The 18,835-nt window shown below is 38.3% G+C and overlaps 1 protein-coding gene across 10 annotated transcripts in view; it reads right to left on the reverse strand.

The window, feature by feature from the left end:
- Positions 1–3,217: 3,217 nt before the first annotated feature.
- The window catches only part of LOC142498720 (neuronal acetylcholine receptor subunit alpha-7-like), a 256,642-nt gene continuing 241,024 nt past the window's right edge, over positions 3,218–18,835 (reverse strand). For all 10 annotated transcript variants that reach the window (XM_075607033.1, XM_075607093.1, XM_075607079.1 and 7 more), the window contains 2 exons: positions 11,025–11,134; positions 3,218–4,788 (listed from right to left, as the gene is read on the reverse strand). In XM_075607033.1, the coding sequence (XP_075463148.1) occupies positions 4,264–4,788; positions 11,025–11,134 (635 nt within the window). In that variant the 3' untranslated portion in view covers positions 3,218–4,263. The remainder of the gene's footprint in view (positions 4,789–11,024; positions 11,135–18,835) is intronic.

Below are 18,835 nucleotides of genomic sequence, written 5' to 3' on the forward strand. Positions count from 1 at the left end.
ACAGTACGTTACACATATTCACAACGGTATGTTGGTAAATGGTAGAGTGGCATCTCTCTTGACCAAAACCAGTTAATACATCACAAGTAGAAGTTAAAGACGTGACTTGAAACATCAGAACCAAAATACTGAAAGTATGAAACAAGCATAGGAAACGTTTTAAGTGGAATGATAAATATTTTTTAACTTTTAAGAATATGAAACTTTAAAACTGTTAATTCACAGTCTGCATGGAAGTAATATGTAACGGCACTTCTGTAGGCTAAAATGTATGTTCTTTCCTTTGCCAGGCTGCAATTATTCCCATATGTTTTTGATCTAATACTTTTCTCCTTCTATAAACAGAAGCTAAATAATGTATATTACATCACTTCTCCACAATAGAGTTTGTTATTTATTAGATGTTTTATTAATAATAGGAAAGATTTTTCTTGGGTTGTGATAGTGTTTAATGGACCAACAATATAGAACAGGATTCCCTAAGCTCCAATACCAGATAACGCAGCACGCTTCTTTGTTCTCTCCTATTAATGTTAACATTTATTAATAACTATTAATGTATCAGTTAACGGGGTTCCTTGGTATCGGAGGTTACTGAATCTTCCCCAGTCCTTAACACGTTATAATGTGTGCAGGTCTCTGCTTGATGTGTACTGAAGTTTCAAAACGTCTGTAAACATTATTACATCTACCAAGAACTCTTTTTTTGTTCTATTAAAAAGTACCACAACAAAGGTACATTTTTTTCAGGACTCGGTCATACACCATAAATTTCAAGCTGACACACATGGAGTGCAATAGGTGCAAAGTACCTTGATACACTCATATTAAGAGAAGCATGTTCAAAATGTTTCCCTTAGCATCACTTTTATGCCATAAATGCCATCTGTTGGCTCTAACGGCTGAGATGCAAACCAGACTAGATGCCACCCCTGCCTCCCTCTCTTGGGGCGGAGAGGGAAGCGCGGGCAGCAGCGGTAATTATGGATGCAAGCCGAGTCCTTTCTGTGACTGGCCCCAGCTGCAGTGCATGCCTCTTTCCAGCCTCCCTCCCCAACCTCGCTGAGTGGTAGGAGGGACCCGGGTCTGGTGAGCCGCCTCGCTGCAGACTTAGGCCAGGGCCATGGTCAAAAAGACCGCGCTGAGCCGCGCTGAGCAGATGCACTTACCCCCTGCATCTGTAATCAGCGCGGCTTTAGGAGCCACTTCCGCACGCATGCGTGCAGAGGCGTGTGGAACCGCAGGAGACAGGCAAGTTTAAATTTTGCCACTGAGGGAAGCGGAGGGCCCGTCACATGACTGCCAAAAGCCAATGGCAGTCCGTGACGTCGGCGCCGTGACGTGGCACACTAGCCCCGCCTCCCACACGGCATTTACAAGCGCGCATGCTGACACTCATGCAGTGACACTAAAAAGCTTGTGCTTGAGCAGGAGAGCATGAGCGTCAGTGCTGCTCAGCGCTATTAAGATTACCATGTCCGAGGCCTAAGAACTGGTATTGGCCACAGGGGATCTGACTGTCTAATTTCTATTCATTGATACACAGTGCCCCATTTGAAACCTTATTACTCTCGCCTCAGACGATTACTGAACAAGATTTGGAGAATGAATTAGCTCTGTGTGCAGGGATGTAATTGGCAGATACCGTAATCCATCATTGAAGACATTTGAAAGCGTAATCAGTCATCATGTGTGTGAGGGTGACCACCCCTGATTATGATTATGATTACAGTTTCAAAATGTATTGTGACAGAAGTGTTAGAAAATGGACAGTTTAGTGCTGAGCTGCTCAAGTTCAGTCCTCAAGAGCTACTGTACCAACAAGCCATGTTTGCAAGATTTCTGTAATTAACACATACTTAACCAATTACCATTGTCTTAATAATCACTAACACAACTTTTTTAGATATCTATTTCACTGAAAATCTGGCCCTTGATGACTGACTAAGCTGGGGCACCCTTGCTAAAGTATGAAAGCTGATGAGAGAGCTTCAAGAAACAAATATCACATCATGCTAGGAAACATCGTTACCGTCTCCATCCTGATGTTTCAGTAACATCAAACATATTAAGCTTTGTTCTCAGGATTGTTTTGACGCTGGAATTAGTTTGAAAATGTGTCTTGTACTGTACATCCATTTAAAGTATGTATGTACTTTGTGTTGACTTTACCCTACTTCCTTTAACCAATTGAGCATGGACTGGCCCTCTGATGCCACAGGAATAACTGGAGAGGAGAGCCTTAAAGCAGCAAATCCGTGCTCGTTTTCTTTTTACATTATCTTAATCTAAGATGATCCACAGTCCCCTGACATCTGGTGACCTCTCAGTTTCTGAGATATTTGCAGTTTGTATCACTGGACAAGGATACTTATCCAGTGAACACAATTGCCTATATTTACCAATTACTGCTACTAATTGAGACAAATTCCAGCACATCTTGGTAAATATGGCCCCGTACAGCCCATTCAAGTGTATTTGCTGCAAGGTGTTTATCAGCCTGACAAGTGTCTTATGGCGTAACAACTCGAATTAAATATGATCCTTTATGGTCTAGTCACTTGAATGGTCTGTAAGGAGTCATTCAGGATGGAAGGTGTCTTAGGGAGTAGGACTTCTTATTTGTCCCTACATGTGGCCTCGAAGATCAGCTTTGCTATGGTGACCAATGTTGCAGCTTTCTATTGATGACCCCAGAGCCATCTTTGTTACTTTCTTGTGTTAGAAGCCAGGGCACAAAACTACAAATATTTCATGGGCGAGGGGGCCTTGGAGGTCAGAGGGCCGTAGATCGGCTCTAGGGGACACCACACGTTCAGATAATATTGCTGCCTTATTCAAATACTTTGAAGTTCAGATATTAGATTTTAATCATTATTTTAATCTTAGTATTTAGGTCATGCATCTCCTGCAGTTCTTTTTTTAAGATATGACTATATTTGAGCCATGACCATTTTTATGATTGCCAAACTGGTGCAAGTCTGAGGCAAAATATATCATCAGTTTAATAAAAATCTAAATATCTTTTTCCTTAGAGAACATTATAAATGGCTGTTTTCTGAACAGTTTTGAAACAATGAGATTTGTAGATGTAGAATCCTTATTGGGTGTCAAAATAAAAATTTGAATCTGCATTTTTATTCGCCTTGACTAAATTAGATCTAGTAACAATTAATACAAATTGTATTTCATATCAAATAAATAGGAAACCTATCAATTGAGGGGCTACATGACATGAACACAGTTTGCTTTATTAAAAGCAAGAAATATTTTTTAGATAAGTAATACAATTTATGGGAATAACATGAATATTTTTATATATACTGTACATTGACCTAAAATACATATTTATAGTAGTACATGAGACGTGATTACAAATGAGCATCTGAGGCACACGAAGATGTGATGGATTTTTGATCTGAAAAGGTGGTTAGTTATGACACTGATGAAGAACGTTGATGCTGATCCTATTAAGATGTCACAGCCTGAATTTTTTTTTTTATATCAGATCTTATTTCTTTGTCCAAGAACACATCTGAAAATTAAATTGGCACCTTCCTGGTAAAACATTGAATAAATGAGGCCTCAATTTAGCAAATGTGAATGTTCCTCCATAATTCTGTGTAAAGATGTGTGAGCGTTAATGTAGCAAATTCCAGAAACGTTGCATTTTTTCAGATTTTGTTTTATAATTCCATGAAAATATTGACATTTTGCCAATGTTTGCCATATTTTAATTACTCTATTTAAAAAACCTCGATCACATAACCTTCATATTGGTCATATGATTCGGCACATTATTTTTGCTGAACTCTGCCATTTTTTACATTTTTTTTAGAGTGAAAAATCTGAATATTTCACCAAATTCCCAAACTTGAAAACATTTTGCAGGTCTCTAATTTTGGTTGTATTGACCATAGTGTAACAACTTACTTTAGAACACTGTGTTATAGAAAATTCTGCTGACATTTGCCACCTTAAAAGCATTAAAAGAAATCAACTACAGCCACCTACAGTAAAAGGAGGAAATTATCAATCCCCAAAATACAAAGGCATTTAACACCCTTTGACAGATAACTTTTGGGCAGCTGATGATGTCAGTACAGTATGTTTATCCCGATATTATCTTTTTACCACAAACACCATGTATGTTTTGTTCAGCAACAATACACTTATAGATATAACAAACACCAGCATTTAAAAATAAAAAATCATTACCATTTTCCCTACGCTGTCGTAATAGTAACAATTTCATATTTTTATTTATGCAAAATCCTTGGAAACGGCTTCCACAAAGTTCGGGGCTGCCATCAATATTGTAATTGTACAGATGATGGCGAAAAGTGAAAATGCCACAAGACACAAGCGGTCTATGACAGCAGCTGCAAACTTCCATTCACTGCAGATTTCATCCCCTGCATCCTGTTCCCTGAAGCGCCGTGCAATGTACTGGACTTCCTCCAAGATCTTGACAATCTCCGGCATGCTCTCCCTTAAGGCTTTCTTTGGCATGAGATCACTGTCTTCTAGAGAGGGGCAAGTTATTCTGCCGCACAGAACACCAGAGTCACTGTTTGGTGGACAGCATGGATTCTCCATAGTGTGGTATGCACAATAGATTAAGTTGCCATTGCTGGATTGGTGCCCAGGTACAATGTTCATTTCAATGCTACTAATACTTGAATGATGATTCGGGTAAATATATTTACAAGGGATAGGCCTTTTGTTCTCCCCAGGTTTCCTCATCCTTAAAAACCATGCACACCAGTTCAGCAGGATAACGCGGACCTGAAATAGAAAATACGGTGATTTCAATGTTTCTATGCAGTCTGGTCTCAAAAGATGTTAAGGCCGATATTCACAAAGTGGTGCTAAATTGTTAGGCATCTTATATCTCGTTCAAGTTAATGGGTTGTAAGGTAGCCTTACTGCTCAGTACTGTTTGTTAAACCTGGTAATCAAAGCTTTTTGATTGACCATTGAAATAAAACGTTAGGATATACTGTACTTGTGCTATAAGAAAACATGATCAAAAACAGAGTTCTTTCTGGATGACATTATAGTGTACAGAGCTTTAAACATGTCTTTTTTTTCATGTGCAGAAGAACATTAAACAGTTGTGCTGTTAGATCAGAAATAAAGAGTTCTATTTTTTTTGTTGTAAATGTCCTTTCCTTCAAAAACAGTGTTTATAAAACAAATGTTAAGTGTTAGCCAGAAAGTCTAGTGGCCACTTTACTTTGGAAATCAAAAGTTTTACATTTGAACCTTTCTGAAACCAGGGTTCTCTTGGATTAGTGACTAGCATATTTACATCTACTGTAGTCCACTGAAACGGCTTGTTTCAGATTCTGTATGGAAAAAAAATAATAATACTTTTATGGGGTAATTGTTCTTATAAAAGTGTTAATAATAAGGGTTACATATCCATATTTCTATATACGTATACAAATGAACTATTTCCAGTAGGATGTAGGGGAAGGTAGGAAAGAGCTGGAGTCAGAGGAAATTATTTGGCAATGTTTGTCAATGACTACTTTGGGAAATATATTGGGCCAGCATTAGAGGTGTTAAACATTTTGCTGCCAGACAATGTGTTTGTGGCACAACATGGAACAACAGGGTTAAGGGACGACTGAGGCTTGTGCTTTGGCGCTGACTGGGAATGACAAATTCTCTACATATTCATGCAGTATAGATAACATAGTTGGTTGATTTGATCTCAATTAACAATATGTTTAAGAGAGACTTGTATATTCAGGGGTTTTATACATATTTAATGTAGATCTGCTACAATATGTAATGCTCGCCTGTTTCCTACTGATGTGTGTACAGTATCTGCTTGACCTATCTGCACAGCAATATATTAATGATAAAGTAGGACAGTTTTACAAGATTTGCAGTAGGTTATACTGTACCAGTCTGTTCCCCATGCTCATTATCATAGCCATGTCTAAAATACACCACACTGTCTTGGTTTAGCAGATATGAGAAGTTACAAAAGAGACCACCATTGAATTTTGCTTTTCACACACGAGCATAATATATCATCCTGGGATCATTAGCTGTCTGCTCATGTTTTCTTTTCTGTGTAAGCCTCATGAAGAAGCTTATGAGATGTGTTCTCAGTACTTGGATTGGAGCGTATGCTGCTTACTTGCTTTATGTTTCAGCAAATTAAATGTCCCATCCATCCTTTTGCCAGATTTGATGTGTTTAGCTAGCCTACTCAGTAAAGCATTGCAAGAATAATGATGCCTTTCAAGGCTACTGCATGCATTTCAACTCTTTTACTGCTGGAAAAGTGTACATACTGTACACAACATTACTCAGCCTCTTCTACAGTAAAGGAGTTCAAACACGAGCACTGGCATTTATAAACAGCAGCTATTATAAACATGTCATTACTGGAATGGTCAATTGTGCATTGCACTGAAAAGTGTTCGTAGTGCTACTCCACAGCAACTATATATATCAGTGCAATTCTCTAATCTATAAAATAATCTTGAATCTGTAGAATAATCTACCAAACTGACAATAACAGTACAATAGTGCATATATTTAACTAAAAACTAAGTGATCTATATCAAATATCCATCAAATACACTCCAAAAAACAAACAATCGCTAATCACTATATAAATATATACCAATAGATCAATAAAATGACTACCCCTTAACATCACCAATGATGCAGCACTCTAAATTGAGCAAAATATCCAAAGCCCACACAAAGTCAAAGAGAGTGCACTACCACTGTATATGGCGATACAAACACAACAGACAACATTTAAAAAAAAAAAAAGGAAGAGAAGAGGGGGATAAAAAAAGAAACCAATAGTGTCATATATGAACTTCAAATAGTACATTGGTAGCAAAGATAGATCTCACTCGCAAACAAACTTGAAATAAAGGCATAGCATTGATGAGCCCTGTAGGATCGCAAATCCCTTCGTTGACGCTTAAGTGGGTGCTGGGTGGGTATGTAGGCGTATGATTAGAGTCAAATATTGCTGAAGTAGCAAGGCACAGCAAAAAAATTGCAGGACGTGACTTAAAGAGATTGCAAAAAATTGAATATTTATTAAAGAATAATCATACAACAGACCAGCGTGAATCCTCTGATGTGTTTCGTACGAGACTGGTCTGTTGTCTGATTATTCTTTAATAAATATACATTTTTTACAATTTCTTTAAGTCACGTACAATCTCTTTAAGTCACGTCCTGCAATTTCTTGACTTCAACAATATTTTTCTCCATTAACTACCTCTGGCTGGAGCACGCATTTCGGAAGGACATGTCATCTTTGGTACTGCAACTCGGACTGCAATCGTGAGTTTCCAAGTAGCTTTATTATCTGTACTGCATTTACAAAGTCGGAGCTTACAGTAGCCAGTGCTGTTATCGCTGGATTTTAGGGTAATATAGAGGGAAGTGGCAGTCGATTACTCATTTGTCACGGGTTCTCCGACTGCCTTTCCTTTACTCCCTTCACACCGCGAGGAAATAATCCCGTGATTGCGCACACATATGGGCTAGACTTGAAATATTTGCACAGAATATAATTTTCCTTCTGAGGATTTCTGGACTTATGTACAGAAACTGATGAATGAAATTACTATTTCAAAGTTCCTAACAAAAATTGGGTAATGTAGAACTACACATGGGACATGGTCCTAACACACAGTCGTATGATTCGAGTTCCGCGGGTTCTGACTCTGCCCCCCGCTCTGACGCACGATGGGTGCACACGTCCAGCCTTCCTGCTGACGTGCATTCCAAGCTCCGTCCCGCTCTAATGATAGACAGGACCAGCGTGGGAGTGACGCGTGCCCCAGGCTCTGCCCCCTGACCTCCGTGATGCGCGGGGGTCGTCGCGCAATCGGTTCCGCCCCCATCCCTGATCAGGCTGCATCATAGGGCACACCTCTGTGCACCAGCAGCCTATTGGATTCAACTTCCTGGTCCCGCCCTGGCTGGCTATTGGAGGGCCTTCCTTTATATATCTTCCGGCTGCATACTCTCATTGCTGAGCATAGTCTAGTGTGACGCAGTGCCTTGCTGCATTCCTGTTCTGTGACCTTGCCTTGCTGTGCCTGTTAACCTCTTGTTGCCTGACCCTGTTTATCTCCTTGGACTCCGCACCTCTCTTCCCATGACCCGGTTCGAACGACCATTCTCCTGTCTCCAGATGTGACCTTGGCTAAGTACTCCAACGATCCGATACTCATCTATCCTGAACCTGGCTACGTACCCCGACGATCCGCTACTCTCCAATCCCGAACTTGGCTACGCACCCCGACGATCCGCAACTCTCCACTCCTGACCTGGTAAGTACTTACTACTATTCTCCAATTTATAATCCTGACCTGGCTTGCACGACCACTCTGCATCCTAGGCGCGCCCGTGTGGCTGTGGGTCGGCGTGACAGGGTGAAGTCAACCCCTATCAGTTATGCCTGGGAAACATATGTCTGAGTGCTTCATCCAGCACTCAGAAGGTTAACTCAGGAGGAAGCTAGGTAATCAGGAGGTAAGCTGACACCTGATAACCAGCAAGGTAGAAAAGGATCTTGTTACTGGCAGTAGCTGGCTGCCTTAGACCAGAGCACACTGCTATGTGAGCTGCTAGCCAGACGGATTCACCAAAGTAACTACTTCAACCAAAGTAAGAATTGTTCATTTGTTTTTCCTGACTGCTTAAAATACACTGACGGTTTGGTAATGGTTTAGCCAGCCAGCCTGCTAGATAGGCCTGGTGTGTTAGTCAGTTCTCCCAATGTGGAGCAGGTTTTGTTTTGGTTTAAAGGGACAGTGTACCCACATGTTATGTTATGTTGTGGAGAAATAAAGCCACTGAAAATTTTCATTATCCTGAAACTACACGTGTGGACTGTTCCCTGACCTCGGCTACAGGCCGTCCTGCTACAGTCGGTGTTAACCAATTCCCTACCTCAGCACCGCGGTCGCGCTTCGTTTGTTGTGAGCTACGCGTTACACTTTCCTTCCAATGGAATTGGCTTCATCAGGGAATCTTTGTATGTATTTGGTATTATTAAATGATTGTAAGATGCAAGTACAGATAGAAGATAGGATTTCTAGGCATTAGAATGCATAAATGCCATTTAGCACTAATTAACGGGTTACCAATGAAGTTACAACACATGTGAAAAGACTGTGTGGATTGGAGAGACTATAAATATAGGAGTTTGGTACTAGGAAGAGATCCCTTAATGAAGCCAATTCCATTGGCAATATGCGTTGGAAGGAAGTAGGTCACGTAGAGCTGACCACAGAGCCGGTCAGAGAACCGCTTGAGAAATATATGGAGTGGACACCCAACAGAGCCTTGGAATACAGGTCTGGCGAGACGCACACTACACATCCTCAGATGGAGGGGGCTGAGTGAACAGACAAGCAGCTGGAGAGTGTATGTGCAGAGATGCCTTGAGGAAGTAGGAACTGCTGTTTACAGTACTCAGGCCATCCTACCAGCATACCCGCCCAGCACACTTAGGCTGTGATTACACCAAAAGTAGCCGGCTTAAAATCAAATTGCTTCAATCCAATGAACGTTTACTTACCAAGCACGACGCACATGCAGACACAAACTGCAGGACGGCAGACAGGAGAACAGACCTGGGATTTTGTTTTCTTCAGGCGACTGCCGCGTCACTTGAGCTGTTCAGCCAATGACGCCGAGCCGCTCATGGCCACACCTCTATCATGCCTCCCTGTCTCCTCAGGCTGCCTACTGCCTGCCTTGCACATGTCGCTCGGCCGCGTTGCAACTATGACGTCACCAAATCGCGCGCACGCCCAGCAGGAGATGGTATAATCATAGCCTTAAGCGTGAACGGAGGGATTTGAGATCCTGCAGGCTCATCATTTCTATGTCTTTATTTGAAGTTTGTTTGTGAGTGAGATTTATTTTTGCTACCAATATATACTATTTGTAATTTACATATTACACTATTGGTCTCTTTTTTTCCCTCCCACTCTTCTCTCCTATTTTATGTTTTTCGTGTCATACTGTGTGTGTTTATATTACTATAAAGTAGCGTGCTTTTGGACTTTCTGCCAACTTTGCATTGCCTTCCCACACTATTCAGTTTCAAAACAAGGCTTCGTAGGCTGAAGATGGAATTCCGATTGCACGTTGCAGAACTAACTATTTCAACCATGCCCCATAGACATTAACTACAATTATAACAGCCTATGGCTTGTAATGGAACAGCAGTTCTCACTGAAGGTTTCAATAAGGACACTTGTAACCAAACGATGTGTGACTGTAGGAATATAATGTTGTCTGGTATAGTATGCAGTGTACTATCAGTGTATGTGGCTGTTGAAAATGCATACAGTAATGCCAGCAGTAACACTAATATAACTATATAAGAAAAATAGAACGGGAATAACTCATTACTCTTTGTAATTTAATGGTTGCAAATTTAAGCTGATGGATAATAGCATGTGGCCAAATAGATCTGCATAGAGCTCCGTATGGTCCATTCTGATGAATCGTCATTCAGTACATGTGGACATTATGTTTTAGACAAGTTGTTATGAAGAGCAATTAGCCTAAAACAATAGTACTTTATCATGGAAATGGAATTCTTCTTTTCGACAACCTTATCACTTTATCATCTTGTGATCAAATAATAGCATGTCTATTTTTTATAAATCAATAATTCCTTCAATAAAGACAATTTCAGTTTCTGCTCCAACGTTTTAATCTTTTATTGCTTCTCTACTTGAATTCAAAATGACATCACTGATAAATGTGTATGACTACATAGGAAGTGAACAACCAATGGAACCACCATCCAAGGGTCACGAGCAGAATCAGTAGAAGATATTGTATTACACGACAAACAAGAAAAAAAAATAGAAAACAAGAAAACAATCTGTCATATCTCCAAAATAATGTAGATATGACTGCTCTTTGCAGTCTGGTTTGTATGTCGCAGTTAAATAAATGACGCCGTTCTTTTAGCTGCAGCATGGCATACTGAAAGCACTTACCCACTTTGGCATTTTTCCTGCTTGAGGATCATGATGGTGAAACTGCAGTACCAGCACTGTTACCACAACAGACAAACCAACAATGAACATGATGCTGGCGAAATACTGAGCTGCAGAAAAATAGAGAGAGAGAGAAAGGTGTGTTGTACTGTGCATTTTATATCATCCTATATGATTATGATTAAGTTTGTTCGAAAAAGTACCCGGGCGCTATCTCTATATGGCGTGTGTAGGATGAAAAAAAGGGGATGTAATACAGCCTGAGAATAATGTTCTTATGATGTCCTCCTGTGACTCGGAACCCCAGCAGGATCTATCCAGGACCCTTGTTGGCAATAAAATACAAGAAAAGATGGGGGAGCACAGTTTCAGGAAAAGGGCAGTTAATAATATGTCCTATTAGACTGGTGATCGATGTGATAGGAGGCACCTCTATTGAGGCGACAATCTATGGAGCGGACTCCATCTATGGGAGGCGCACATACAGTGATGTGTATGTAGGTGGGAAGATAAAAGAATAAATAACTTACACGGCCTTGTGTAAGTTCTATCACATCAAGGTTTCTTTGGATTGCTTTTCTTCTTTGGAGGATGGATTCTTCTACGGTCCTGACTTCTCCCCTCGTTGTGCCTTCAGCTTTCCTCGTTGGATGGATTTCTCCCTCCAGGAGGTTTACCTCTCGTGGAAATGAAAAGGTGATTAGATCAATAAAAATATACAGCAGCTGCGGTGTAGGGAAGGGTAATAAAACAATAAACCATTGCAATACAATGGTATACTCAAGCACTCACACGGGCCAATGTGAGTGTTCTCCTATCGCGGTATCTTGATATTGCCCGTTGAAGAGGTTAATACAGGGCTTCAGATGTTGGTGTCTGTAGATATACGGGCCAGTGTGAGTACACACTAGTAGGGGTATCTTTTCACTTCTGTTTTTTCTTAAGGGGTTCCCCTTACAACTAATGAAGGGGTGAAGGCAGACTATGGGACACTGTGGTCTATGGGATTAAAATTTTATTAAAACAGAAAAGAACAAACTATATATCTGGCTCCTCTAGATCTATCGAGCCTGAGGAAGTCCTGTTCTGGACGAAACGTGTTGCTCTACTCTTCATTTGGGACATTTATATAGCTTATTCAGAGGAGCCAGAGGTGAAGTCGTAGCTCTCTATCCGGACGCGGAGGGAAAGACCCCCTACCACTCACCACCTTACCACTCCCCCTGCTTTTATTTCCTTTTAGAAGCCATTGGTTTCTTTGTTTTACATCTGCTTTGTTTGTTTTGTATCTTTATAGTTTGTTCTTTTCTGTTTTAATAAAATATTAATCCCATAGACCACAGTGTCCCATAGTCTGCCTTCACCCCTTCATTAGTTGTAAGGGGAACCCCTAAATAAAAAACAGAAGTGAAAAGATACCCCTACTAGTGTGTACTCACACTGGCCCGTATATCTACAGACACCAACATCTGAAGCCCTGTATTAACCTCTTCAACGGGCAATATCAAGATACCGCGATAGGTGAACACTCACATTGGCCCGTGTGAGTGCTTGAGAATACCATTGTATTGCAATGGTTTATTGTTTTATTACCCTTCCCTACACCGCAGCTGCTGTATATTTTTATTGATCTAATCTCCTTTTCATTTCCACGAGAGGTAAACCTCCTGGAGGGAGAAATCCATCCAACGAGGAAAGCTGAAGGCACAACGAGGGGAGAAGTCACGACCGTAGAAGAATCCATCCTCCAAAGAAGAAAAGCAATCCAAAGAAACCTTGATGTGATAGAACTTACACAAGGCCGTGTAAGTTATTTATTCTTTTATCTTCCCACCTACATACACATCACTGTATGTGCACCTCCCATAGATGGAGTCCGCTCCATAGATTGTCGCCTCAATAGAGGTGCCTCCTATCACATCGATCACCAGTCTAATAGGACATATTATTAACTGCCCTTTTCCTGAAACTGTGCTCCCCCATCTTTTCTTGTATTTTATGATTATGATTAAGTCAGTTGATTAAAACCAACACAATTATATATTAATGTGACTAGTTCTACACTATAGACCAGATTTACTAAACACTAGTTGGAGAATATATAATCTGTTTTTAATTGACTTCACCACAAACTTCCCCTGAACAAATGAAATATAATATTTGTTGTTATAGGAACTAATAATATATGTAGTTCAGACACAATGTGTTCCTGCCACGAAGAACTTACAATCTACGTATTTGGTGCCTGTGGAAAAGAAGGATGGGAACAAGCCCATGGTCACAATGATTACTAGTACTGGCATTTGAACCCCTTATTACAAAGCTACTTCTTCAGCGTAGATACAGATCTGTCTTTCACCATTCCTCCCTGATATTAGCTGTTACATTATCAGTATAATAATATACATTTTCACAAACATGTAAGATTAATAAAAAATCTGGACACAGATACAGACAGCAATGATATATATATATATATATATATATATATATATATATATATACAGGTATATATATATATATATATATATATATATATACAGGTATATATATATATATATATATATATATATATATATATATATATATATATATATATATACAGGTATATATATATATATATATATATATATAGAGTATAAATCAAATATTTTTAATATGAGGGCTATGAGAGGTATGAATATGTCCAATATTTTTTATGAGGATATAATCATTGAGGACACGCTTGTGGAAGCAGATATCCTTTCTGATTACTTCTTCAAACTTGAAAAACTCCTAATTAAGGAAGTAAAAGATCTTTGGGACATTACCACTCTAGAAAGGTATCTTGCAGTGAAAAGAAAACCAAGGGGACTATGGTTATTTAAAACCCCCACAGTAGACCCCATAGACGAAACCTTTGTTAATAATTGGAACAACCAGTTTCTATGTTCTTTTGAACTTATTAAACTACTAATTCAATTTGGAAAAAGTTCATGGGAAACTGCTGATTTTGAAATTAAAAAAGTTAGAGACTCAACTTGAACCACATTATTCAAGTGAGGAATATAAAAAATTTGAAACCATTTTGCGAAATAAAGTTCAGAATGTAGAGAAAGAGGAAAAACTAACTAAGCAAAAGAAATTTAGGAGAGATAAGGAAGACTACGAAAATAAATGTTATCGCAGTTGGAAGGAAAAGAAACCATCCAACCAGAGGCCCCCTAGAATGGATAACAATTTACATAAAAGGGAACCCACTCATCATCATGAGAATAGGAGAAATGCAAAAATGTTTCATCCTAATAATAACAACGCAAGGTAACAAAGCTATAGAGGTAAACAAAAAACACCAACAAATAATATTCAAAGTCAGAAAGAGACTGGTAGATATGGAAACGGAATTAGAATAGAACAATGTGCAAATAATAAGGATAAAAGAGAGGAGGAACTGGTAGAATTGGAAAATGTATCAAAAATTCCAATTTCAAATAAATTTACACCTTTGGAATGTTCAACTCCTTTTTTAGCAGTAACACACAAAATAAGCCTGTTCAGGGAACCTCTAAAGGAGAAGGACATATCAAAATTTTCACTGGTGAGGAAAAGAGAAAAATCACCAAACGGGGAAATAGAGGAGGATACAAAACCAAAATCAAAGAAGAGTACAAAACAATAGTAAAACCAGAAGGGATCTTTAACTTAAGTAAAAAAGTTCTAACACATGAACAAATACAAATACTTAATAAAGGTCTCTCCTTTTCCCCATCTAATACTATGAATACATTTAATACTTACATAGATGTGGGGAAATTTGTGCGTAATCTGTCACTTAAAAAGTATTTTTTAAAACAGAAAATAGAAACACCATCTAATAAAGTTTCTGTTCCTCCTACCATCACCAGTGAAATATGTCATATTCCTTTCAAAAGGAAATCACAATTTTATCCGAGCGGTGGATGTCTAGATATGGTTGAAAAATTAGTCCAAGATGATCTGGAAAAATTAGCTAAACAAAATACAGTAAGTATATCAAAATAAATCTTAACCATAAACAGTACTCAGCAATAAAAGAGTTAAAAGAAGATACCACTATTGTCATAAAAGCAGCTGACAAGGGTGGGGGATTGGTAGAGTGGATTATATTAAAGAATCCCTGAGACTGTTGGATGACACAAATACATATTCGAAACTCTGTGTTAATCCAACAGAAGACTTCCTGTATGAATTGGAGAATCTCCTGGTTTTGGGACTAAAAAAGAAATTCATAACTAAAGAAGAATTAGATTTAATTTTCATTAAAAAACCCATATTACCCATTTTTTATTATTTACCTAAAATACATAAGGACCCATTAAACCATCCCAGTAGACCTATAATTTCAGGTGTTCATTCCATTACCTCCTACTTGTCTGCATATTTGGATATTTTTTTGCAAAAGTCGGTCAAGAAACTCAAATCACATTTAAAGGACACAACTCACATTTAAATATGTTACAAGATATTTATTATTTGGATAGATCAGTATTGTTTAGTCACGTGTGATGTCACTTCACTATACACTGTTATTGATCATACACATGGGTGTTTAGCAATTAAATATTTTTTGGAAAAGGAGGGTTTATACACTGAAGCACATATTGACTTTTTAGTTTCACTAATTAAATTCACATTAACACATAATTATTTCTGGTTTAATGAGGAGTTATTTTTACAAATTAAGGGCACCGCCATGGGTACTAAATTTGCGCCAAACTACGCGAATCTCCTAATGGGGATGTTGGAGGATCAGTTCATCTGGTCACCCCATGAGTTTGGCACAAATTTAGTTCTATGGACATGTTTTGTGGATGATATATTTTTTATTTGGAAGGGTGATATTAACTCAGTTTTATCATTTTTCAAATACATTAATCACAACACTTTTAATTTACACTTCACTTCAAAATACAGCACTAGTGAGATTGACTTTCTTGATCTACTTATCTATATAGAAAATGGTAACATCTGTACTAAAACTTACTATAAACCAGTAAGTTGCCTCAACTACATAGAGGCAGACAGTAACCATTTGAGTATTTGGCTCAATAATATCCCCCAAGGGGAATTAAGAAGAGTTAAACAGAATTGCACTAATAATAGTGTATATGAACAACAGGCCGAACTCATGCTTAATAAATTTAAATCTAAAAATTATAATAAAGCAATACTTGATCAAGCATACTCTAAAATAAATAATATGGATAGGAAAGATCTATTAAAATACAATAATAAGAAAGCTGAACATGCAGACATCTTGGAGCAAATTGATGTTCCATTTATCACCCAATATAGTCCACTAGCATCACAAATTTAAAAAGTTGTTAAAAAACATTGGCCTTTAGTTTTAAAGGACCCCATCTTACAATCTCATCTCCCATTAAATCCAAAGGTGTTATTCACAAAAGCAGATACCCTTAAAAAACATGTTTCACCTAGCTATCTAAAACCATCATCATTAGTCAAATCTGTAGGCACATTTTTAGAGGCTAAAGGTTTCTTCAAGTGCCTTAAGTGCAAAATGTGTAAATTGGACCCTCATGGTTCTAAACAAACTAGGAGCTTCTCTTCAACTCATACAGTAATAGAATATAATATAAGACACTTTATAAATTGTGATTCATCCAATATTGTATACCTAGTACAGTGCCCCTGTCAAAAACAATATATAGGGCGCATCACTAGAAAGCTAAAACTTCGCTTTGCTGAGCACATTGCAAACATTCAAAAGGGTTTCTTATAACATACATTATCTAGACATTTTGTTGAGAAACATAATTGTGATCCTGTAGGCATTCGTTTTATTGGGATCGATAGGCTATCTGCTAACTGGAGAGGAGGCGATAATATTAATGCCATCTCCAAGCTTGAGACCAAGTGGATCCATACAATGAAAACGTTGGTTCCACTTGGTCTCAATACCGATATAGATCTAGGTGCATTTTTGCAATAATATCAGCCCATGTAAATTCACAGGTTAGAGTAATAACTCATGTATAGCCCTTCGGTCCCGAAGATAAGAATGCCTATAGCCAATCATGTATAATAATAATTTCAAAAAAATCTTTTTCTGTTCTTATTCTTTTTCGTTTGTGTACAGTACAGTATGTTTTATATTTTATGTATTTTAAATAATTTTGTATAATTTTTATATATATGTTTTAGGCAACTAGGAAGTTGAATTACAAATTACAAAGTTCTTTCTGATAATAATAATGCTATACAAGATCTATGGTGGAAATAATATATACCTCTAAAACAGAGATTTTGCATTCTTTATTTTAAAAGATTTTTATATTCTTATGTGTATTAAAAATGTTTATCAAACTGGTTAGAATATGTATAATTTTAAGGGTTAATTGTATTTGTATACTATTCAGCATATGTCTCTGTGCAGCTATAAGGCATTTGGGCGTTGGCTAGCCAATTAACCTATTAGGAGCTAGTACAGCCTTTAAATACACTTGCTAGCCACACAGATGCATGCCCCTGATGAAGTCTTTTTCAAGACTATACGCGTAGGGTGGAGGCTTGAATAGCATTTCCTTAAGGTCTCCCTGGCTCTCTGAGTTCTTAGCTCTATCTGGCAATATTGGTCTAGTATTAGCTGGACAGTGTATGCCGATTCCTCCCTTCAACGGATACAACAACGCGCTGACATACTCGCAATCCTGCGAGGCTGGAGGGATAGCCAGGACAACACTGGAGGTAGCTGCAGACACATCTGAGCCTGTGCGGAGTCTCGGCGATCCAGGTGGACCCAGAACCAACTAGCCGCCATACAGATCAGCAGTGAGGAGAGGATCTTGATATACTACATGCCTGTTTTATCTGCTACTTTATTCATCTTCATTGGTTTCGTCCATATGCTATTAATTCTTCCCTGATACTTTGCAACAGTTTTCAATTATCACTATATGCGCCTGTGTTTTTTCTCTCCTGTCTATATTTCCATTACTATTGTGTATAGTATTAACACATTGGCAGCATTTAATGGTACATTGTCTGATTGTAGTGTTTTAATTGCGCACTTAGTTATTTTATATATATATATATATATATATATATATATATATATATTTATATATATATATATATATAGACAAAAAAAGAGACTGCGCCCTTCAGGTACTATAAGCTAACACTTGATGCTAAATGATTAAGTGACTTCTATAACGTAAGCAGGATAAATTAGCAGAAAGATGTGTGTTATCTTATGATAACTGGATACATACACACTAGTACTTAAAATTACACAAAAATGTATTACATATATGCAATAGAATAGCTAGAAATTATAAGCTATTGACTACCATGCTATAACGATTGAAAGAAAATATATAAAATAATTCTGTTGTGACCAAAAAATACCAATAAATATTAAAAAATGAAAAAAGGGTCCATGGATCAGGATCTGGCTGCTCTCTGTAAGGAACCAACGACCTCCCAGTGATCTGTGAACAACAAGAAAAGAAAGCGCCCGATCCTAGTGCAACATGAAAAAATACACTTTAATGCACTTCAATGAAAAAAGGTAGGTCCAACAAATTTAAACTCACAAACGAATAAAAGGTAAAAGCATGTAATGAGTATACTCATTCGCCACCGCACGATGATGTCGCTCTGTTTGCACGCCACTCTCTCCTTCTGTGAAGTCCCAGCTTCTCTGAGCCGCCGTCCAGCAGAGGTACAGGAACTGTAGAACCTCTCCCGATGTGACCCGGAAGTCCACCACTCTCACAGCAGCATCCGGATGGGAGGTAATGTAATTATGACCCCGCAGAGGTGGATAA

Source organism: Ascaphus truei, chromosome 1, assembly GCF_040206685.1.
Source record: "Ascaphus truei isolate aAscTru1 chromosome 1, aAscTru1.hap1, whole genome shotgun sequence".
Classification (NCBI taxonomy): domain Eukaryota; kingdom Metazoa; phylum Chordata; class Amphibia; order Anura; family Ascaphidae; genus Ascaphus; species Ascaphus truei.